The sequence below is a fragment of the Sinohyriopsis cumingii genome, chromosome 17 (assembly GCF_028554795.1).
Source record: "Sinohyriopsis cumingii isolate HCF-2022 chromosome 17, ASM2855479v2, whole genome shotgun sequence".
Taxonomy (NCBI): Eukaryota; Metazoa; Mollusca; class Bivalvia; order Unionida; family Unionidae; genus Sinohyriopsis; species Sinohyriopsis cumingii.
In genome coordinates this window covers 14333367-14357404 of record NC_142977.1, presented here as the reverse complement: position 1 = coordinate 14357404, position 24038 = coordinate 14333367, and the positions used below count along the sequence as shown (strand labels likewise).

At 33.2% G+C, this 24038-nt stretch overlaps 1 protein-coding gene across 10 annotated transcripts in view; it reads left to right on the top strand.

Annotated features, from left to right (window-relative positions):
- LOC149777791 (beta-1,3-galactosyl-O-glycosyl-glycoprotein beta-1,6-N-acetylglucosaminyltransferase-like) overlaps nt 1-18024 on the top strand; it is a 49034-nt gene extending 31010 nt beyond the window's left edge. For all 10 annotated transcript variants that reach the window (XM_089938841.1, XM_089938842.1, XM_089938846.1 and 7 more), the window contains 2 exons: nt 5290-5516; nt 17420-18024. In XM_089938841.1, the coding sequence (XP_089794967.1) occupies nt 5290-5516; nt 17420-17724 (532 nt within the window). In that variant the 3' untranslated portion in view covers nt 17725-18024. The remainder of the gene's footprint in view (nt 1-5289; nt 5517-17419) is intronic.
- The last annotated feature ends 6014 nt before the right edge of the window (nt 18025-24038 follow it).

Here is a 24038-nt window from a genome sequence, read left to right as displayed (position 1 = left end):
TCAATTGCACGCGAGTTCAATATCGTAAAATACTGAACGATTCTGACAATGTAAAGTTAACGGAGAAAACAAATGAGCACACAATAATGAATCAGATTATATCTGGAAGCATTTGTTTCTGAATTATGATACTTTGTTCTATGTTGGCAAATTAGTTTATTTTATAGGTACATGAGCATTGTAATTAGTAAAATTGCCCGGATAAAATTGTAGGCACGAGTGAATAATCCGGATAATCGACGTCGTATAATCGTCATTTAATTGTAGTGGAGATTAAATAATGTTCATGTGGAAAGAAATCTCCACCATATCTTTTCCTAAACTAAAAATATTAGTAAAAACAAAAGCTGGGTCTTTTCATGCATCATACGTGATAAAGAGTGGTCTTTTCTTACTTCCAGATTACCAGTTATGTCCAGTTACCAAAATAATAATCTCTTGGACAATTAAGTCATTTAGCAATCTCACCATCTGACGCCACATGCATGCGCAATACTTTATTTTGGGGGGCAGTGATCTATTACCATCAAATCAAAACACGTGGTTGAGAATGTGAAGAAAGTCTCTCATTTAAATCTCGACTTCGCTTCCTCGTTTGTCTCCAAACATTTAAACGCGCACGCTGTCATTAAAAAAAAATGTGCAAAGTCCGATTGCATGTCAATGTTTAGCCATGACTTCGCTATAATCAACGCGTTCGTCGTGACATTTAGGGCATTTGTTTTAATCGGCTGATATTTGCAACTAATGTAGAAAATCTCGAAATTGTACAAATGCATGTTACGTAGACTGTTGGATATTTTAGGATACTTAGTTCAGTAGCTTATGCGACCAATATGGCACCTTCCTGATGTATGAATGTACAATAGATTTGTTACCAACAATACAACAATCATTTTTTAGAAAAATATTTTACTGGACGTTTGACCTAAAATGCTAATATATTATGATCTTTAATTTTAGGAATATTTTATTTCTAAATTATTACTGATCTTGAAGTTACTAGCGAACTCGTCTTTACAGTAATCAGTTCTATGATTGCCAATACATATTTGCTAAAATTGAAACAAAGAATTACATGCTATATTTAAAAATTCATATGAAATAATAAAGAAAAATATAAATAATGTTTAAAGTTTCGAAAGGGACTAGACTCCAATTGTGTCAAAACATTAAAATCTTCTCATTGTTATCCTAAAGGAAATGTTTAAAATATAAAAAGTAGTTCTATTCTTACATGAAAAGACAAAGTGAACTATTATTATTCATCATGAACTTCAACAGAAAACTGTTTCACGCACGGCTTTCCGTGCTTAGTATAATTCTGGAAAGCGTAGAATCATATCTCGCTTCCAAAAAATGTCATGACATCGAGTAATTAATTTAACCTACGTTCATCATTAAAAAAACAAAAACATTACAAGGTCCGTTTTCCCGAGTTTAATGATAATATACGAACCCGAATATAATATCTTTGTTTTCTAAATATGGCCGTCTGCCTGTTAACATTCAGCTTCCGTTTAATTTCATAGTTCACAAGATTTCCAATACCTGTTCTTTCTATTCTCACGAGTCATCACAGAAAAATCGCTCCAGTAGCACTTCATCATGATGCGATTGATAAACGCCAGCCAAGGAGAACTTGCTGATAAAGCAGAAATCTTGCTGTCTCGACTTGTACAATATTTCTGATTACAGAATTTGCTAACTTAGGACACGAAAAGAAAAACTGTAATACACATTGGAATTATAAGAGTAAAAATTGCATTCAATACAAATTCCTAAAAATGATATCCTCACATTGTCTATGAGAACCTTGTTAGGATAACTAAGCCAAATATATTCTTTCATCTGATTTCTTCTAATGTCATTGTATTTCTTTACAATGTTGATAACGAAGGCAAGAACTATCATCGAATCTGTCTTTATTTTATATTTTTAAAAAAACGTTTTGTTTTGGCATAGTATGCAAAGGCTCTGGAAATATCGTTTTCTTCTCTGCAAACATTTTATTATAAGTGTGATGGAAAACGCGTTTCGAAAATGTGCAAAATATACGAAACACTTTTCAGCCGTTGTGACTGCTATACAAATAGCTTTTGACTTATTTCGATGATTGACGAAGGACATTTACATGATTTGTAATAATCATTTCTTAATTTCTCATCGAAGTGAGAACAAAAGTAATGAAGAAAGACGATGAAGAATAAAAGCATACATCAAGATATTATTATTATTATCATTATTATTATTATTATTATTATTATTATTATCATCATTACATGATCAATAGTATACTTGCTAGTGCATTATTATGAAGGTAACAAAGAGTGTTCAATATTAAAATTAAGAAAATAAAATAATAAAAATTTTAATAATAATAAAAATTAATTTTGATGAAGATGACTTTTATGGTCTTCTTGTTGTTGTTGGTTCTTCTTACTACTATTACTGCTACTGCTACTGCTACTACAATTACTACTTACTTCTGTCTCATAAAGCATGGACCCACTTCAGTGTTTAATATTTGATTGATTAAGGGAGCGTATCGTAGTAAAACTATTTTGATTTTGAAATAAAAGTCATTGACTTTCATTGCGACTCCATGGTCGTAAAATAAGTAAAGGCAACGAACGAGAAGCAACATGTATGGTAAAATTCAACAAATAATTTATTCCCTACAACAAACAGAGGAAATTTAAAGAAGAAATTTACGATATTGCGAATTAAATCCCAAAAATTTTAGAATTACAGAGTCCTAAAATTAATGTTTTGAATAAAGTTTAGAGGAAATCAACATTAAGTCTAACGCTGAAGGTGTCGATGTGCCCGTGGTGGCTCGTGTAATGATGATGTGCCAACAGTCCTTTGTTTGATAACAATAATACAATCCAAGAATGTATTCTTTTTTGAAATGCCAATATAAATTCAAGTCTGTGTTTCCAAGACTGTTATTTTTGAAGAAAACTTTGTATTCCTAGAGACGAATCACTAAGATGAAATAATTTGCAGAAACAAATTCCAGTCTATATGAATTATTGGACACAACATAATACAAGTGATTCTGCCGAGATCTTAAGGCACAAACATATAACTGTTCCAGTAACAAGATTATTTAGTCTTCTACTTGACCCCAGGTCACAATTATCATTTTCTAAAACATGATTAAATAGTCTTCTACATGACCCCAGGTCACAATTATCATTTTCTAAAACATGATTATTTAGTCTTCTATATGACCCCAGGTTGCAATTATCATTTTCTAAAACATGATTATTTAGTCTTCTATATGACCCCAGGTTGCAATTATCATTTTTTAAAACATGATTAAATAGTCTTCTGCATGACCCCAGGTCACAATTATCATTTTCTAAAACATGATTATATAGTCTTCTACATGACCCCAGGTTGCAATTATCATTTTCTAAAACATGATTATATAGTCTTCTGCATGACCCCAGGTTGCAATTATCATTTTCTAAAACATGATTATATAGTCTTCTACATGACCCCAGGTTGCAATTATCCTTTTCTAAAACATGATTATATAGTCTTCTACATGACCCCAGGTTGCAATTATCATTTTCTAAAACATGATTATATAGTCTTCTGCATGACCCCAGGTTGCAATTATCATTTTCTAAACATGATTATATAGTCTTCTACATGACCCCAGGTTGCAATTATCATTTTCTAAAACATGATTATATAGTCTTCTGCATGACCCCAGGTTGCAATTATCATTTTCTAAAACATGATTATTTGGTCTTCTGCATGACCCCAGGCTGCAATTATCATTTTCTAAAACATGATTATATAGTCTTCTACATGACCCCAGGTTGCAATTATCATTTTCTAAAACATGATTATTTAGTCTTCTGCATGACCCCAGGTTGCAATTATCATTTTCTAAAACATGATTATATAGTCTTCTATATGACCCCAGGTTGCAATTATCATTTTCTAAAACATGATTATATAGTCTTCTGCATGACCCCAGGTTGCAATTATCATTTTCTAAAACATGATTATTTAGTCTTCTGCATGACCCCAGGCTGCAATTATCATTTTCTAAAACATGATTATATAGTCTTCTACATGACCCCAGGTTGCAATTATCATTTTCTAAAACATGATTATATAGTCTTCTGCATGACCCCAGGTTGCAATTATCATTTTCTAAAACATGATTATATAGTCTTCTATATGACCCCAGGTTGCAGTTATCATTTTCTAAAACATGATTATATAGTCTTCTGCATGACCCCAGGTCACAATTATCATTTTCTAAAACTAACATTACCTAATGGAATATAACCTTCATGGTTATACTTGGAAATCTGTTACTAAAATTATAATATAAAATGTGTAGAAAACAACCCGGCAATTCAAAGTTCAAGATTCAGATTGTGATAAACATGTTTATTATAAAAGCCAAAATCAAAAATTCAGTTCAGGGAGAAAATTAACTTGATTTTGGACAAGGTCAAGCACAATATAAAAAATCAGATTATCAATAGCATGTAATGAAATTTAAAAAAAATAAGAAACTAACAGACAGACATTGCAAATTGAATATGCATAATCCTTTCGAAAACTATTCTGCTCTCTGTTTCACAGACGCAAAGGTTCAGACAGACAGAGACACTTTGGTGTAAATGGCGCTAACTTTTCCAAAAAGTTCTCTCTATAACACACACACACACACACACACACACACACACACACACACACGAGTGTGGTGATTTTCAACAACTGGAAACCAATATTAACTTCAGTACATTGTAATTTGCCCAAAGGCACTGCGCTTAAATGAAAAAAATAAAACACACATTCTAACTGCATAGGTGTAGTGACCATGGCGGTAAAAATGTATTTATCAGTCTACAATAGCTAATGAAGACACCATATTAGTATCAAAGACACCATACTAGTATCAAACTAATGAATGGATCTTTGGCCAAATAATACGCAATCTGACATTTATAGCTCTGAAAACACCAGATAATTCTGTCTGACATAGTTTTCAGAGCCTAAACTGAGTGATTTTGTCTGAATCGATACTCCGGTTATAGGTCATCAAAATGTTATCAAACGTGTCTGCCTAATGTTACTTTTCTCTTATGCCCAGTATATGTTGACTGTATTTAACAAAAGACTCAGGTTTGGGTCTAGACTTTACTACTCATATATTTATATCGTACATAAAGATGCAAATAGGACCTTGCATGACATAACTGATTCAGTCGTTTTAATCTAATTCTACATGCTATGACTTGTTTTCTGTAGTAAATGGCATCATCGATGGGAACACGCAGGAACACCGCCACATAATATCCGTCCTTTCAAAGGGGGTGTCCACATTGTGGCAAACAGAGACTTCGTTGATTTCATCATAAATAATCACGTAGCACAGGATGTCTACAACTGGACCAAAAATACCACAATACCTGATGAGATTTTTTTTAATACCATGAACCATAATTCCCAGCTTGGAATCAGAGGGCAATATAATGGTATGTTATTTAGTTATAATTCTTCTATGTAACGGGACTGTCTTAGCTTGGAGATAACGAATCGCAAAAGTTGACCGTTTTAGTCTTATGTGAATTTTTTTTTTTTTTCTGGTCCAGGGAACACACATTAATACTGGATAAATCGTCATTAAATAGAAATACGCATCTTTGCTTGTGCTCTTGTATGTATGCACTTACATGTATTTTTGTCGGTGAATGTGTCTTAATTGATGATGTTAACTTTCGTCAAGTGTGCAGAAATATAAAGACATTACCTATAAATGACGTGACCAATGCAATATGTGTTCAAAGTACGGTATAAAATTGTCACGTGCGCTTGTATGGAACTTTTCATATATAATTTCAATACATGGATTTAATATGGGTAAATACGAGTTAGTTAATATGCATAATCAAATGCAATGATAAATTCGGTGCTCTGATAACTACAGTTTATAATAAAGTGGTCTGAATTTGTCACTTTTCGAATGTTGTGTTGAACATGTTGTCCAAGAATGAGCATGAATTTTAAATATAATCTGAACGTTGGACAATTTTGACTTATCTACACAACAGAATGTTTCTAGCTTTCAGTCTTTTCTAATCTTTGATGGCATGAATAGATTCTTTCTAAAGTATATTATATAAGCGTAGGATTTTTTGTCTTGATTTCTTCTTTTGTGCTGAACTTCTTTAATAACAATAGGTCTTATTTACGGCCTTCATTTGTTCCATGATAAGCAAATTTATGCTAGGAAAGAAATACAGATCTTCATATGTGGATTTATATTTTCAGAGCTTGTATTTTTTTCCTTGACCTACATTTATTGCCTTAGATAAATATGCATTTTAATTACTATTCAGTATATTGAACAGAAGGAAATACCACTTTATGCCATCAGTTTGAGTCAAAACTTGAATCGAACTGAAAAATAAAGACCCATTTTCTTGAATGAAAAGTTTTATTTACTTTTCTGGCCAAACTTGCATAATTTTGACTTAAACATATAACAGTTAAAATTAGATACACACATATAAAAAGACAAATTATAAACTAAACAATAAAAACTTACAAACTGATCCCATAATTCTTCGAAATTTGGATCGAAGGAGGGGCGAACCAGCGGAACGACCAGATATTTCAGCAGAGTCGGACATGATAAGAAATAATGTGGACATTAAGTTTGACTATGTTCATTCATTATCTTATTTTAAAGGATATTGGTTTTCAATACATATACGATGTCGTAAATAACTGACAAAAAGTTACCACCATACACTAAATGTACTTTTATATAAATGAACAACAACGGCATTGTACAGATATATACGGTAATAATTTTCTATTTTATTTTATTAAATCAATAGAATATTTAAATTTGGATGTAAATTGCCTAAACAGTATTATATTATGTATTATTCAGAACTTATTACTTCAATGATTTTACTTGGGTCCAAAAGGTTAAATAGCTTAAACATCATATTGTGAAGGACAATCTTTCAAGTGTGTTTATGGTTTTGAGGTACGGGGTATGTTTTATGTTTATAAGGTCACTGAGAGAATGTATTCAAGACATTTCATAGACATTAAAAATATATTTATCTATTAACTGCACACACTTGCACACCATAGTCGACTCGTTGCTAGTAGGAGAAGGTAATAATGCTATGAGTTGAAATTGATTCAGATTGCAAATGATGTGGATATCGGGGCACCGTAAGGGAATAATCTGCATCATCTGTCATTTTAATTAATAGAAACGTGACATTGACCAATGCAAATAATTATCATCCAGTTGAATAATTAAAAAACGTAGCATAATATCTTGACTATTGACAACAATTTAGCTTACTATAGCAAGGTGTCCGTTCATGTAGACGAACATGGTCACCAAATCATTACACATTCACGAGCTTAGATCTGAGCAAAAGATAATTATCAGGATTTGCTTTTAGTTTCTATGGAAACTACTAGGTAGGAAAATAGGTTTTGGTAAAGTGAAAGTCCGACTACGTTTATCGAATAAACATATGTGTGTTTCATCAAAATATATTATCGAAAGGTACATATCGATAGATATCTACCGACAGGAGGAGATTTATGCCACCAGAAAGGGCAAAAGAGAAATAAAACCGCCTCAATGTTCTCCAAAGACAAAATCAATTTGTATGTCATATAAACTGTTATTTTAAAATTTGTATTGTTTCGCTTCAGACAGAAGTGATTAGTCGTAGGTCGTTCTCATAGATCCAATCATACTGTCACTCCCATTTAATTTGTTTTTGTTTTCGTCTGTCATTTTAGTTATTACTGTTAAATCAGTCGCTATTTGCAAATGTGATAATGTATTAATAATTTAATTATCGTTATTTTCAATTTTTTTACAGGACACTTAAAGTTGAAAACTTTCAATTCTGTTTTGGGAGAATTTCATAAAACTGTTATAGTAGGATTCTCGACAAAAAAAAGCCCTTTCATATCGCTCTTTCGAAAACATTTCGTTTAATTCTTCAATATTTTGACTTTCTGCTTATCAATTGTCTTGTTTGCTTTCGTTTGCTTTCTTTATCTCCCTGCATCTGTTATACTCGATGATTAAATTCCTCGTGACTTATTTGACAATCGCGTATTGCTTTACTCACCACAGTATCAACCTACCTTTGCTTAAGTTGAGAATCTTATTGCATTTTCTTTGTTTCAAGTCTTGATTGCATACTAACCTTTGTTTTTGCAACCTTATGTAATAACGCTGCAGCAAAACAATTTTTTTTAATAGAAAGTTTATAATTCCTGCTGTTACTCTTGAAAGTACGAAAATAGGAACTGCTATACCAATACCAGTGGAAGAAATTGCCATGCTATCTCCTATCCAGTTCAAATTTTTTAAATTGTTTAGTACATTTTCTTACCCATTTGTAATGTTAGATCTTATTTTTAGTGTTTCTTTCTCCATAAAGAATCACGAATATGATGCACTTGTCATTTTGCCTAAAACATACATGTACTAAATATACAGTCTTCTACTATACCCATCTCCGCTTTAGACATAGGTTTCGTTTTTATCTTTTACATTTATCAGACATTTATATTTTTGTGTTTTCGCACATATGTTCGCTTTCTTTGCTAGTGGTTTTAAGATCGGAACATATTTATCCTCATTATGTCCACTGACACTGCTTTAGGGGCCCCGAGTGGCCGAGTGGTCTAAAGCGCTCTCCGTTACGGATCACTGCCATCTCACCTCTGTCTGTGTGGGTTCGAGTCTTGGATTCGGACAATGTGGGTATGTGAGAAAGCTTGCCAGTAGCTTATCGAGGGTCGGTGGTTCTTTCTGGGGATTTCCCAGGTTCTTCCTCCACCGTTAATACTGGCCGCCATGTATAGCCTATCGTGCGCTGAAAAATGGCGTTAAGCAACAACAACAACAACGACACTGCTTTATGTAATTTGTCTGGAAACATCCCTTGATCAATCAAGTTATCGAATCATAAACTGGCTGTATAAAATCGGCCGGACCTCGGGTAGTCTAAAGCACTCGCCTTTATTATCGATCACTGCCATCTCACAAATGTCCGCGTGAGTGTTGGTTTCGACCATTGTGGATATGCGCGAAAGCTCCCAGATGCTTCACGTGGGTCGGTTAATGTTACTACCGGGGTTTTACACGGGTTCTACCTCCACCAGTTATACTGGCGGCAATTTTTGTTGTTGTTTTTGTTGAGTTTAATTATAGTGGCGTGCGCACAATTGTGCATGTGCCACTTTTTTTCTGACACTACCGCAGCCTGCTAGTTGTTCCTGGGGAAGGGAATGGTGCCATATCCCCCAGGCTTTTATGGGTTCAAGGAACCCTGCTAGTTTGGCCTCAATCTGTTGGTACATAAATGTCCCTTACAGTTGAATGGTTGACTGTCATTGGTGGGAAGGAGAGCACGGGGACGGTCCTGGTTGCTTCACATCGCTGGTTTCTTGTTCCATTTGCCTGGTGTTTCTTGCGTTTTTTTTAAATTATTTTTTCTTCTTTTCTTTCTTCTTCAAAATGTTCTAAAAAAAGGGGGGGGGTGTGTGTGTCTATGCTGTGTATAGAGGTTGTTAGTAGAAATCATATTTGAAGAGAGATTTTCAAGGTTATTATGGTATTACTAGTCGAGGTGTTTAGTGTGTGCTTCCTATGTTATGTTATTTGTAGGTTGTTAGATATTGCATCTTTAAGTTATTTATTTATTAATGTTTTTAGAGATTGAATGTTATTTATACTTTATTTAGCAAGAGACCTGAGTCGTTAAGGACATCTAGGACCGGAGTCCTAGCTGATTGCTCAGTTCTTTAAGGACATCTAGGACATCCGATTTTGCGGTTTCCTTAGTTTTTGATAGGTGCTTCGTAAGTGAGTTATTTATATTTTTATAAAATTGAATGATATGTTATGGGTTTTTATGTGGGGGCTTCTAAATTTATTTAGCTAGTTACTGGATCTTTTGGTTTTGTTGGGATAGTAATTATATTTTGTTCCCAAGTCCTGCTAAGTCTATGAATTTATTTATATTTTTATATGCTGATTGTTTATTTTTATTAGAGTCCATAAGTAACTCTGGGTATGTGTGTTGTGATCCAAACTCTTTTTGGTTTTTGATAAATATTTTCCTAGCGGGCTGATATTTTGCATGGCGGTCATGCATAGCCTATGAGAAATGGCGTAAACCAAACTCAACAACAACAATAAAACTTGGAATAAAGAAACTTTATGATTTCTTCAATACAGTTCTTCGCTGGTAAAAATACTGACCTCTTAAATATTTTGTTACTTTGATATACCCGATTGGATGAGTTGAATATAATTAGTGCTGCTGTGAAAGTTAGCGTCTATTACATCACTTTCGCTCTTCTCTTACATCGATTGTTTCTTCCCCTTAGATCTCGTGAGCTAATTTCTTATATCGTTTTCATGAATCTCTTACGCCGCTTTCATTCTTTTCTTATTTAGCTTTGGCTTCTCTCTCATATCGCGCAGGCTTTATCTTACAAACAGTCAAACAAATCGTTTTCCGGTTCTTTAACAAACATTATTGTCTTTGGCTTATCTGATATTGCAGTTGTTATAGCATAACTCCTAAAGTTAATCAATTTAAGACATATTCCTATTACTACAGTTGTATGACCTATCGGTTATAACATTTTGTTTGTGTTTCAAACTGTTCATATCATCTTCTCCCTATTATATCAATGCTTCGGTTATTGCTCTTTAAAACGTTTTCTGCCATAGTATTTTACAAAATCTTGAGAATGTTTCCAGGATGATTTCCAAGTCGATCTCTTTGCTTTCCAAGTTGAACTATCTCTCTCTCTCTCTCTCTCTCTCTCTCTCTCTCTCTCTCTCTCTTATTGTGAGGTTACATTCTCTGTTGATTCGTCAACCAAAATTTCTGTAGGTTTAATTTCACGAACATGTCGGCTTTACTCTCTGTTCTCCGTTTATTTGCAACAAAATTGCCAGTTAACGCTAGTATACTTCTAAAGCTAGTGGTAAATTATTATTCACCGTGTCTTACCTAACAATTGTAACTTGATGTCATTTGTCATTTTAAATTGATGTGAAATATGAAAGCAATACATATTTGGTAAAAACATTACAACATTAATATAAAATAATGACAAAGTAAGACATGCTTTAGATGAGACAAAACTAAGATCGTCACTGAGTTTTATAAAACTAGTTTTTTTCTGCAAACTTTTCTATATAATAAAATCTGGAATAAAATTTCAATAATGGACGTCATTAAATAAAGATATAAAGACAGCATTAAAATTGTACAATTGATGAAACAAAATATAACGCTGGATACGACGTCAACATACTGGGTGTTCCATCTGTTGATTTTCAGACGATAGCTAAAGTTAGATAAACGTAACCAGACCAGAAAATGTCGATGAAGGAGATCTCGATAACAAACACCTTATTCCGTGCGTATCGTTTGAATTTTCGGATGCAAACCAGCTTGATAAACGATTTCAGTCATCAAACCATAGATGCATCAAAGTTTGTGATACCTGATCTGAAAATAATAAATACAATCAAAGAGAGAAATTGCAGAACAAAGTAAAATAATAAAGGCTTTAAAACTGTTAAGTTTATCGTTGTTAAGATTTTGAACCAAATAGTAGCTTGCTTCTATCATTATTGTCTTTGCTCATCACACTTCCTTCATATTGTATAAATGGTTTAACTATGTAACACAATATCAGCATTTCCTACAATAGTCATCGTTTAGAAAATATACATAACTTTCATAACACAATAGCATTTCCTACAATAGTCATCAATTAGAAAATATACATATTTTTCATAACACAATAGCAGCATTTCCTACAATAGTCATCAATTAGAAAATATACATAACTTTCATAACACAATAACAGCATTTCCTACAATAGTCATCAATTAGAAAATATACGTAACTTTCAAAACACAATAGCAGCATTTCCTACAATAGCCATCAATTAGAAGATATACATAATTTTCACACCGTCGTGTAAGCGTCACAAAGTTTGAGGGCAGGCGATTTTTGAACTTTATCTTTAATGGAGCAATTTGCAAGGTTTTATTATTATATTTGTTGCTTTGTATTTGAACATTATTATTTGGGTATGTAGTATTACTGTGTTCCAGGAAGTATCTACATTACACTAATAGTCGCACTTCTATACATGTGTTTAATTTATATCATTACATTTTTTATATTAATGTGCTTACATGTTATACAATTTACACTTAATATAGACATAGTCATTGCAAACATAAATAAAGAAACTACTGGAAATATATAATTCCATTTCATTTCTTCTCTCAACTCCCTTCTCTGAGATTCAAGGAAATTATAAATTTGAGGCAAATTCATTATTACATATATTAATCCTATTATTGCTATATCTGCAAATGAATTTGATATTTCGTTGACTTCCGATTTACTGAACTCTCCTGCATGCTTTAAACGATTTGTGTTCATATTTGTTTCTGAGCTTATTGTGGTGAATGTGTTTTTAGGTCCTTTTGTGTTCCATTTTCAATACTAATTTTTTAAATTCCAGTTTGTATTTTCGTCTTATTAGCTTTGTTCCACTTTCATCCTGTGATTGTCATTGCAATATTGTAGAAAACGTAATTAATTTTGAAGTTCATTATAATGCGTTTAAATGGTCTACAATGACCGATTGCAGTGGTAGGAAATTCAATGTGCTTTGATAATCCTGTTTACAGTGAAAATGATTATGTTTAACAAACTGAATCATTAATTGATAACCATATTTGGTCAATACAATAACATATTTAAATATGGATTCGAAATATTTGAAAATTAAAACAATATAACAATTAATCATTTAAACATCAGGGACAAAATATCATCTTATAATGAAATGAGCGGATAAATAATACCAATTTCTTAAAAGGGTCCATCAAGCATAGTGGCGTCACCTGACTCTATAGCTACAACAAAGGAAAAAGTAAAGTTCCAAAGTCTTTGATTTGGATAAGAGAATTAAATACAAGCACAGAACAGAAATGAGGTTGCTATAAATATAATGATTCACGAATTAAACAAAAATGAAACAGTCGATTAAACAGTTATCAACAGACTGTCAATATAAACCTATGCTGATAGAGAATTATAACAGACAAGAGAAATTTTTAATGATTTTAGTAAAGAACAAAGTAAAAATTTTAAAATACAAAAAAAGAAGCTCGACAAAGATATTATTTTCAACAAAGAATTTTTAACAAATTATTTTCTTTCAAAAAGGATTGAAAATTAAAATTTTTCATAAATGCTGTGCACTGTTAAAACAAAACATCAATTGAATGAGACTCTGAAATTATGACATATATGTACAGATAGTAATCTAATGTCTTACAATAAGTAAAGAAAAGATTGAGAAGCAACAAACTTTGTGAAAGTCAACAAATATTTTATTTCCCTGGAATACAAAGAAAAACCATAAAAAGAACTTAAGGTATCGCGATATTAATTCCAAATAATCCTAGAATTAACAACACAAGTCCTAATGAATATGGTTCTGATAAACGGTTGTAAAATTCAGAAAACAATAATCTCACTCTAGAAGTGTTAATGTGCCCTTGGTGGCATATGTCATGCTAATGTGCTGACAGCCTTTTGTTGAATCACAGTAACAGATTGCAAGAATATATCCTTATTTGAAAATTCACGTCTAAGTCTCTATTTTCAGGAATATTATTTTTGAGAACTTCGTATTTCCAGAGAAGGATATGGAATGAAACAAATTTAATAAATAAATGCTACCCCAAATGAATTACCGGACACAACAGTAACACACCTGATTTTGCTCAGATATTAAAGCACGAATACATAATTCTCCAGTAACAAGATTATACAGTTATCGGCCTGACCTCAGGTCACATTTAGCACGTTCTAAACAAAACTATTATCTAATGGACATTTTCTGAAAGGTCCAAATTGTTTTCCAGATAAACTTGAATTTATAATTAGAACGTATGTTACTAAAAGTATAGTAAAGAAAACGGGAAACACAATATCCTTGACTAGCCCAAGATAAATGTTCACTTCTATTAATAATAATCCTAATATTAAACCCATGCTGATGGAGAAAATATGCCGTAGTTGTTTACATAATAAAAAGGATATCAATGATTCAGTTCAGGTAGGAAATGAACTTCATTTTAGACAAAAACAAGTCCAAAACAAACATCTATCAATCCATAGCATATAATAAAATAAAAAAACTAAAAAATATAACTAACAAAACGTAAATTAATTATACAGTACAGTACAATTAACATATAGCAAGAAACCATAAGCTAGAAAACGTAAAAAATAATGGAAAGGACAGAACTATTTAGTTATTTAAAAGGCATAGAAAATAAACGTTGATAGAATCATATTAAAGTTGGGTAAGATGTTAGCAAACATTTATCATTACAACAAAAAATATAAAACAAATGTGTGAGAAAAAAGCAGCAAACACTGCTACGACATTTGTAGTATAGATATGTTATCAGCATATCCTAGCTAAAGCATACAAAAGTTTATACAAGTTGTAAGAGGATGAATCGTATTCAAACACGCGAGTGTTTCGAATTTAACGAAGAAATCGTCAATCGATTCTTCCCTTTGGTTTACTCGCGGCATGTTTAACTGCACAATACGGTGGTCAGCAATTGGTCGTCCATTCCCTCCAGGATTGGAACTTGAGTCATCTCTCTCAGCTGTTCTAGCCGCTACTCATTCCATTTCGAGAGCGAGAGCGATTTCTCTTTCCTTTTGGGCCATTCGTCGTTCTGTTTCATTCTCAGCCGCTCGTCGTTCTGCCTCTCTATCTTTCGTAGCAGTTTATATCATGGCCATCACTTTCTGCTATTTTTCTTTCTGCATCTCTTACCCTCTCCTTCGTAGCCGCTTCTATCTTGGCCAGCTCTTTCTGGGTTTCTCATTCTGTTTCTCTCTCTGCCTTTCATTATTTAACTCGCACTGCAATGAACGTTGAAAGTCGGTCCCCATCGTAACCGAAGTATTCCAATGCCAACGACGCGATACTCTTTTATCATCCGTCTTTCAGTCGCCATTGTAAAAAAAAACTATCAAAAAGTGAAACCTTGCTTCAACTTACTAGTCAATTAACAGATGCTATAAAATCTTATCAACGAAATACTTACTCGTTTCCAACGACAGACTTGCCTCAGGTAAGATATCCCAACCGAGATTTGTTTCACTACTCCTGGAAGTAAACGAAATTAAACAAACTTGCAAAATGCAAACATACACAATACACAGAATGGAAACTCTCTCTGAATTGTTTAATAATACTTACAAATAATAAATAATTGCTCGTAAAGATGATATTTATGTCTATTTCAAATTCCCGGATGATGCATCCACTTGGTAATGTTGTCTCCTAGGGTATTAGGAGGACATAGAATTTAAAATTTGAAATAGATGGACATATAGCTCCTAGACTCCAGTCAGCAAAGGCGACGGTCTAGGGGTGGGTGGGGTAAAATACAAAAAATATAATGTGACGAATAACTATTTAATAACATATCTAAATATTCAAACAACACAAGTAAATTTCCACAATTTCTTCATTCGGTCGGCCTATTTAATCTGCCAATTTCATTATATGTTGTGCAATGTGAGAGTGTTTCAACCTGTCCCTACTACTTGACTCATCTGTATTATTTCCCTTTCCTTGACTTGTACTCCAGTACCCCTTCCATCCATCGACCACATCCGTCATCCTTCCACGTTTTCCGGTCGTCTGCCTTCAAACTTCTGCCTCCGTTGTTCTAACCGGTCCCGTGACCTCTATAACAACTTCTCCCTACTTCGTCACCTTTGGTTGGCGCTCGCTCTAACACGAACAACTGCAAAACAGCACCGAAAGGTTCCCAGTAAAAAATTAAGGAACGTGTGGTCTAGTATCCATTTCGACTTAGACAATCTCATAATTTCACTCAACCTTTCATCATCATAATGGTAATTAAACATTTGGTCATGCATACACTCACATCGATATATTATATACGCTCTTGAACGATACAATAAGGGTAACGATGAAATACATACACACACATTCATGCATACACACATCTATCTATATATCAATATTCTTTCCAACTTCGTCATGCTCGGATCAGTTACCCGCCAATCAGGTATTCACGTCAGTATATTTTCACTCAAATGGCTCAATTTAATTGATTTTGCAAATATTTCAAATATAATTTTCTCTTCTTATTGCATGATCATAGCTAAATTTTAAAGTATAATAATGGTTCAAGATGCTGAGATGTTCATGTCTGACAAAACGGAATTTAATGTTTTATTGTTAAATTAAATTGCTATTTTAGCTTCACAGAGGCAGGTTAACCATTTTAATGTGATAAAATGAATTTCGAGACGATGACAGTGCGATTTACTAGTTACCTATATAATAATAATAATAATAATAATAATAATAATAATAATAATAATAATGATAATAATAATAATGATAATAATAATAATGATAATAATAATAATGATAGTAATAATAATAATAATAATGATAATAATAATGATAATAATAATGATAATAATAATAATAATAATAATGATAATAATAATGATAATAATAATATAAGATCCATCATTTATTTATTGCACATTTTGTATGTTCTTTATCGTAAAGCTGTCGGCAAACGACATTACCGTTTACACTTAATGCTGATAGTATTTCTTATGTTTTGCAGTCGCTCCTCTGCTCCGACTTTCGCAGTATTTTGTCATTGTTACATACCGTGTATGAAAGGAAGTTTTATAATTTATATTTCTATATTTTATTGTTTCAGTTTTGTTTTCTAAATTATTTTTTGTATTTCTTTCGTTTTATAAAGTTAAAATTATACAGACAAACCAAACCGAAGTAACAATTGTTTTAGAACAGTAGATCTGACGTTAGAGAAATATTGAAAAAATATCAAATATAGAATTGACGTACTGACTCAGAAGAACACAGTTAACTTTGTATTATCTAGGTCACTGTGCCTTTAATTTTTTCAAAACGATTTATTGTGTAAAAGGTTGTATAGTGACCCAAGACATATCATTTCTATACTACTGAACCAAATATGTGTGTGTGTGTATTTGTCTGTTTTTCATTAAGCACTGTTGTCGCTTTCAACCTTTTGATACAACGCTATCTTCTCCATCATACAGCGACTAACGCCTTTGACTGCACCCATAAAATATATACAAATCTGCACTTTAAACGAGATCTCTTCATATCTGTTTGATATTGTTAAGGATCGAGTTTAAAACTGTAAAAAAACGAATGATCATTTTTTTATTGTAATGTTTTCTTTTGCATTTTCCAGGATCAATAGCACCTCATGAAATCAGGTACTTCAACCGTATCAAAATTTGGACAGAGAGTCTCGGCGCTGATTGTCATGGGAAGCTTGTTCATGGTATATGCATATTTGGCATCGGAGATCTTCCGCTTCTAATGACAAAAGAGGAATTCATCTTCAACAAATTCCATTGGGACTTCCAGAGTTTTACCCTAGACTGTATTGAAGAGCTGTATTTTAATACAACTAGAGACGAATACTTAGGTATTAAGGACTTTAACACGTCTGTGTATGAAACAGCAGATATTGTGAAATACACAATAAGATAAAATTTTGGACATTTGGGGATTCATTGTTTTGCAACTGAGAGACGATATAATCTAGCTTTGAAGCCTAATCATTCCGAGTGACTGTATCAGTTTATTTTCAATTTATGTATATCTAGAAAACTACTAGCTATGAGATATACAAATGTAAATTCCACATGGAATTCATCACGAATCCTTACATGTTTTGACTTTATAATCTTAGCCACCTTAATACATGTATTGCATGATCCATTTTTATCCTCTATTCATCTTACTATAACAGCATACAAAATATGATGTGTATTACAAACGTTCTGAATATTTTGTTTTACATTGTTTGTTTTTGCCCATGACATAAATTTATACCTCAACCCTTAATGCCAGTTGACAAAATAACGTTGCATAAAATGTTCTGAAAAGTATACTGATACGTCATACGAGTGTGATGAAACGAAAACTATGCAATGGTGAATGTTTTCTCGTTACTTCATAGACGCAGCGCATCGCGTTTTGCTAGGTAGTGGTTGTACACCAACGGTTTTATGATCGGGCATTGTGATTGACCAAGAAAGGTGTGTAGAAATCAAGCGGCTTCTGCACAATAAATGTCAAACTAACTTCGAGTATCAATAATATATTTTGTGTTTGCAAAGTTTGAGACAAATCATTAAAATAGGGACAGTGGAGTTCAACTCCATCCTCACAAAATAATAGATATTGGTGCACTGTGATTTAAAAAATTTAGAAAATCGTTCTTATGTCTTAAGTAGTATCAGGAAACAATGCAATAATATAGATGTTACATTTTATATATTTATGATAGGGCCTGCTTATCTACAATATGTATCTATATATGTAGCAATTATACATATTATGTGAATTTGTTAACACAGATCATAGTATACAGACAGACAGGAAACTGTACAACCCCAAAAACTAGAGACACGTGGTAAATTAGATATATCATAAACAAAAGGGTATGGAATAAAACTGAGAGGTAAGATACAACCAGTGAAACAAAACAAACCCATCAGCAAAACTAGACAAGAAGAGTTGCGAAATCGAAGAGATTATGAAGAATAGAATTGAAGTAGCAATGGTTACTGTTAGAGCAGAATGACGCGGAAGAAAGCAACGAAATACTTCTGAATCTATACAACATAAACTTCGTTTGTAACATGATGCACACTCTTGCCAAATATTGGAAGTAATTGAGAAAGATGATGAACTTTGTTGCATCGATCTTTGCCAACAGGAATACATAAAGAAAACAAAAGAAAAACCTCCTAAATCAAGCCTGGTTGATCTCGAGACTGTTCGTAATTAAATTATATTCACATGGATTTAATGAATGGTCCCATATCCTATCTAGAAGACATTAATAGTCTCTGCAAATGACAAATGAGAAAAGCCTAGGATTTTATGGTGTCACAGTATCACTCATGATGAATTTGAAAGGTCCTTAAATATTTGTATCGTATTTATGTCCATATTCTAAAAATGTAATATGAATTTGAAGCAAGCAAACAGCAAACCGAAATTCAGTCCTGAATACATACTTAATCAAGAATGGAACGAATTACTTTCATTGGACCTTAACTGCTGAATTATTTTAGGGAATAATCCAATTCTTACCCGTTCCTTCGAAATTAGAGAAATGATGAATTTCTTTAATCTAAGGCAAATCCAGAAATATACCAGTAATTAAATTTCAGGTGATCTCAGCTGCCAAATCCTTCGAAACGGGTGCTTTATAGACTGCATTTCGTCATCTGTTGGTTGAAATGGAATAAAGAGAAATCTAAAATAAAACCACACATTGAAATAAAATGCAACTATCGGGGAAGTTGAAAGATAGTAAACTTTAATTCATTAATAGATGGTTTAAAACTTGTAAATTATATCTGGGAAATATAAATGAAAAAGTCTATGGCAAATTGCGGTAACTGATTTTTATCAGCTATTCTTTTCTAGAACAGATTTTGTTTATTCCATAATAGAGAATCTTAATAAATTTGGAATAGATTCTTTGTTCTCACAATTTTATCAATCAATCCAGGCTAATTCGCATAAATATTTTTCAATATTTTCTGTTGCTTAACCGTAGCATAAAATAAAATGGTAGGTACAAGTGCATCTAAGAAAATGGGATTTGAGAATGGTATCATTTATGTTATTGATATGATTGATACAAATGGTTCCCATGATATGGTATTGTTTTACAAACGTTAAACAGTACCTTTTCCCTAAGCTCTAGCATCGTATATTTTTAAAGCATACAAGCGGCAACAAAAGTTGGCAAAGAAAATATAATTTAAATTGGAGTTATTGTTTATTGCAACAGGTTATAGATATTTTGGCACATCCTATAGACAAACGTGAGAGCGGACTTTAACGCCGATGTGCAAACGTAATTACAAATGATGAAAAACCAACCTTCACATCTTGCTTTTAGTAATATAGCAGTAAAGATATGCATCAATATTTTAGAGTTCCATTAAAAATCATGAAGTGCCCAATTCTTCCATGGATGATATGGAAGATTTCACATAAAATGCTGTTCCCTCTGTACCTGCTGAAACAAAGCCTCATTATTTCTGGCATTGTCACATATGCCAGGCATTGGCAACTGTCATGTTACTATGGATAAAGAGAACGTGCAGTAACACCACAAACTTAGCGTTCGGAAAGGAGAGTTTATTGCTCTGAAACGACAATAAAACGAAGTATGATGAAGTAATACATTTACTAAAGTTGTATTTAAAGTATTGATTAATAAATGCAGTTGCTAAACATGATAGGTATATTTTAAAAGAAAATTACTTATATTTCATTACAATGTTTAACAACTTTAAGCATATAAAAATGGCTAAATGGCTAAAGGGAAACGATCCATGGTAATAGCTATGAAATACACAGCTGATGGAATAATTTTATGTTCATGATACTATTGGTGTGTCAAGAAAAATATTTTAATTTGCTTTTGATTGAGTCCCTTATCTTTGATCTTTACTTCATATATATAATATTTCGCACACTTTAACTGTGCATGTGACCTTGATCAGGTCTTAAAAAATCTTATTAAATTTGAAAATACATATTGATGAAGTATGTGTTTTCCCTTGGTACGTGTGTTCATGCACGCATTGGGTTCCCTCTTCTATTACTGTTTTTTTTTTTAAAATTTCATTTCTTTTAATTTAATTCGTTCTATTTTTATTAAACACTAGAGCCCATGTATATTTTAAATGTTTATTAAAAGTAACCTGTATTTACAACCACAAACAAAACTATTTAGATCTGCACAATTCATTTGTAAAAAGTGCAACATTTGAAAGGTGCTTTTTTAAATTTATCTACATAAAAGGTAACGTTTCTAACTGATCTTTATCACATATCAAACACCAAACCTTTTAAACTATATATAAATTCTTCCTGGGAGTAACAAAACATTGGTCCCAAAGACAGACACCATGGATAGTTATCTTCATTGGGTAACAAAACTGAACTTTAAAAAATAACTTCAAGATATTTACAGCTGGCTAGAAGTTTCTAAGCACTGAGGCAAAACATCAAATAAGACAGGACATCAAAGATACTTTCTAATGACACTTGTTAAGCTTTATGTAATTCCAAGGTGTGAGTGATAGTTCTTCATATGTGTAATATGTAATTCTAAGGTGTGAGTGATAGTTCTCTTCATATACTTATGTGTGTAACGTTTGCCCTTTCCAGTTTTAATCAACAAAGACACCGTTTCTAGTGGACCAATGCCATATGCATGATAGCCAGCAAAACCATGACCAAGCATGAGAAACTGCCTTTGATCAACAAATACACCGTTTCTATTGGACCAATGTCAGATGCATGATAGCCTGCAAAATCTTGACCAAGCATGAGAAAGTGCCTTCGATGACGATACAGATTAGCACAAGAAAGAAGTTAAATCATTAAAGACTTTTAACTTCGTCAGTAGTATATAGGGATACCCTTGCGACAAGGGGACTTTAATGTTAAAATAGGGAGGTTGTACCCTGGCGACAATGGAAATTTAACATGGGGAAATTTTTTATGACTTATGGCGACAAGGGGAATTCAACATGGAGAGCACAGGATAGGTATTATAGCGACAAGGGGAATTGAACATGGGGAATGCAGGACCGGCACGCAAGCGACAAGGGGAATTTAACATGAGGAAATTTTATATGGAATATAGCGACAAGGGGAATTTAACATGGAGAAATTGAACATGGATGGGACTGTATAGCGTCAAGGGAAAATGAACATGGGAGATGGATAGAACACAGACAATAGACAACATACATTTTTTAAAAAAAAAGAAAAAGAAATTAGGCATCAAAGTTAATTTCTTTTCGAGGCATATGAATGGCCCTGAAAAAAGGGCCTTTGGTTTCTTCTTCTTCTATTTCCTCCACTTCTTCCACCAAGTTCTCACTTTTTCCATCATTCCTTTCTTCTTCTTCTCTGGCATCCAGTCAGGATGGCCCAATGCTCGGAACTTCTCTTGGACTTTGATCCAGTTGTTATTGAGCCTGTCAAACTCTTCTATTTTCTTCTTGTTTTCTCGTTCTTTTCTCTCTTTTGTCCAGTTGTCTTTGATCTTCTTAACTTCTTCTCTCATCACTTTCATCATCTGTTCTCCAGCTTTCTTCACCTGACTTACTCCCCATTTCATGAATGACAACTGACTCCATGCCAGAATGTCTTCCAGGAAGCACCTTACTCTTGTGAGATGATCTATGTCCTCCTTCAGTGATCCCACTCTCACATAGGGAGGATGAATCAAGCCTCTCAATCTCTTTTTCTCCTCTTCCATCATCCCTTCTATCAACTCTTTTGCTTCCGTTAGACTATTATCATAGTCCAGACACTTTTCTAACTTAAATTCTTTCTCTATCTTTTCCATTACAAACGTAACATCTAATAGCCAGTAATAGATACCTATTAAATGATTCAGCAACTCCGTTGCAGCCACCATCTTCGCTTGAGTTATTTCGTAGAATAGCGCGAAGGACGAACGCTGTAAGTTCTTATATGAAAAGCACGGACGTGAAGGAAAACATCACTTACTTTTCTCTTCTCGTATTCTGTACTATCCACACAGTGATGGCTAGATAAATAACATAACCATAAAAAATTCACACACGGAAGCAGCATAAACATAAACAAAATATACTATCCACACACGGGAAGCAGCAAACTCAAACCCAAAATATACTATCCAAATACCCCGAAGCAGCAAAAAACAAAGCCATAACCTACTATCCACACATGCAAAGCAGCAAAATCAAACCCAAATCTACTATCCACACACGGGAAGCAGCTAAACAAACTCTTACTATACTATCCACAAACCCAATTATATACTATCCACAAACACACGAAGGAGCCAAAACTAAACACTCATCTACTATTCACACACGCGGGGAAACCAAATCAAACCCCAAATCTGCTATCCACACGCGCGAAGAAGCCACATCAAACCCAAAATCTACCATCCACACAGAAGGGAAGGTTAAATAACCACACACTCTACTATCCACACAAACGTACTTGAGCGCTTACAAAACCCAATAATCTACTATCCACACAAACGTACTTGAGCGCTTACAAAACCCAATAATCTACTATCAACACGCGCGAAGAAGCCAAATCAAACACAAAATCTACCATCCAAACAGAACGAAAGGTTAAATAACCACACACTGTACTATCCACACAAATGTACTTGAGCGCTTACAAAACACAATAATCTACTATTCACACAAACGAACGTGAGCGCTTACAAAACCCAATAATCTACTATCACACACGTGAAACAGCAAAAACATAACCATAATCTACTATCCACACGAGCGAAGAAGCCAAATCAAAAGCAAAGTCTACCATCCATACAGAAGGGAAGGTCAAATAACCACACACTCTACTATCCACACAAACGTACTTGAGCGCTTACAAAACCCAATAATCTACTATCAACACGCGCGAAGAAGCCAAATCAAACACAAAATCTACCATCCAAACAGAAGGGAAGGTTAAATAACCACACACTGTACTATCCACACAAATGTACTTGAGCGCTTACAAAACACAATAATCTACTATTCACACAAACCAACGTGAGCGCTTACAAAACTCAATAATCTACTATCGCACACGTGAAGCAGCAAAAACATAACCATAATCTACTATCCACACGAGCGAAGAAGCCAAATCAAACGCAAGGTCTACCATCCATACAGAAAGGAAGGTCAAATAACCACACACTCTACTATCCACACAAACGTACTTGAGCGCTTACAAAACCCAATAAT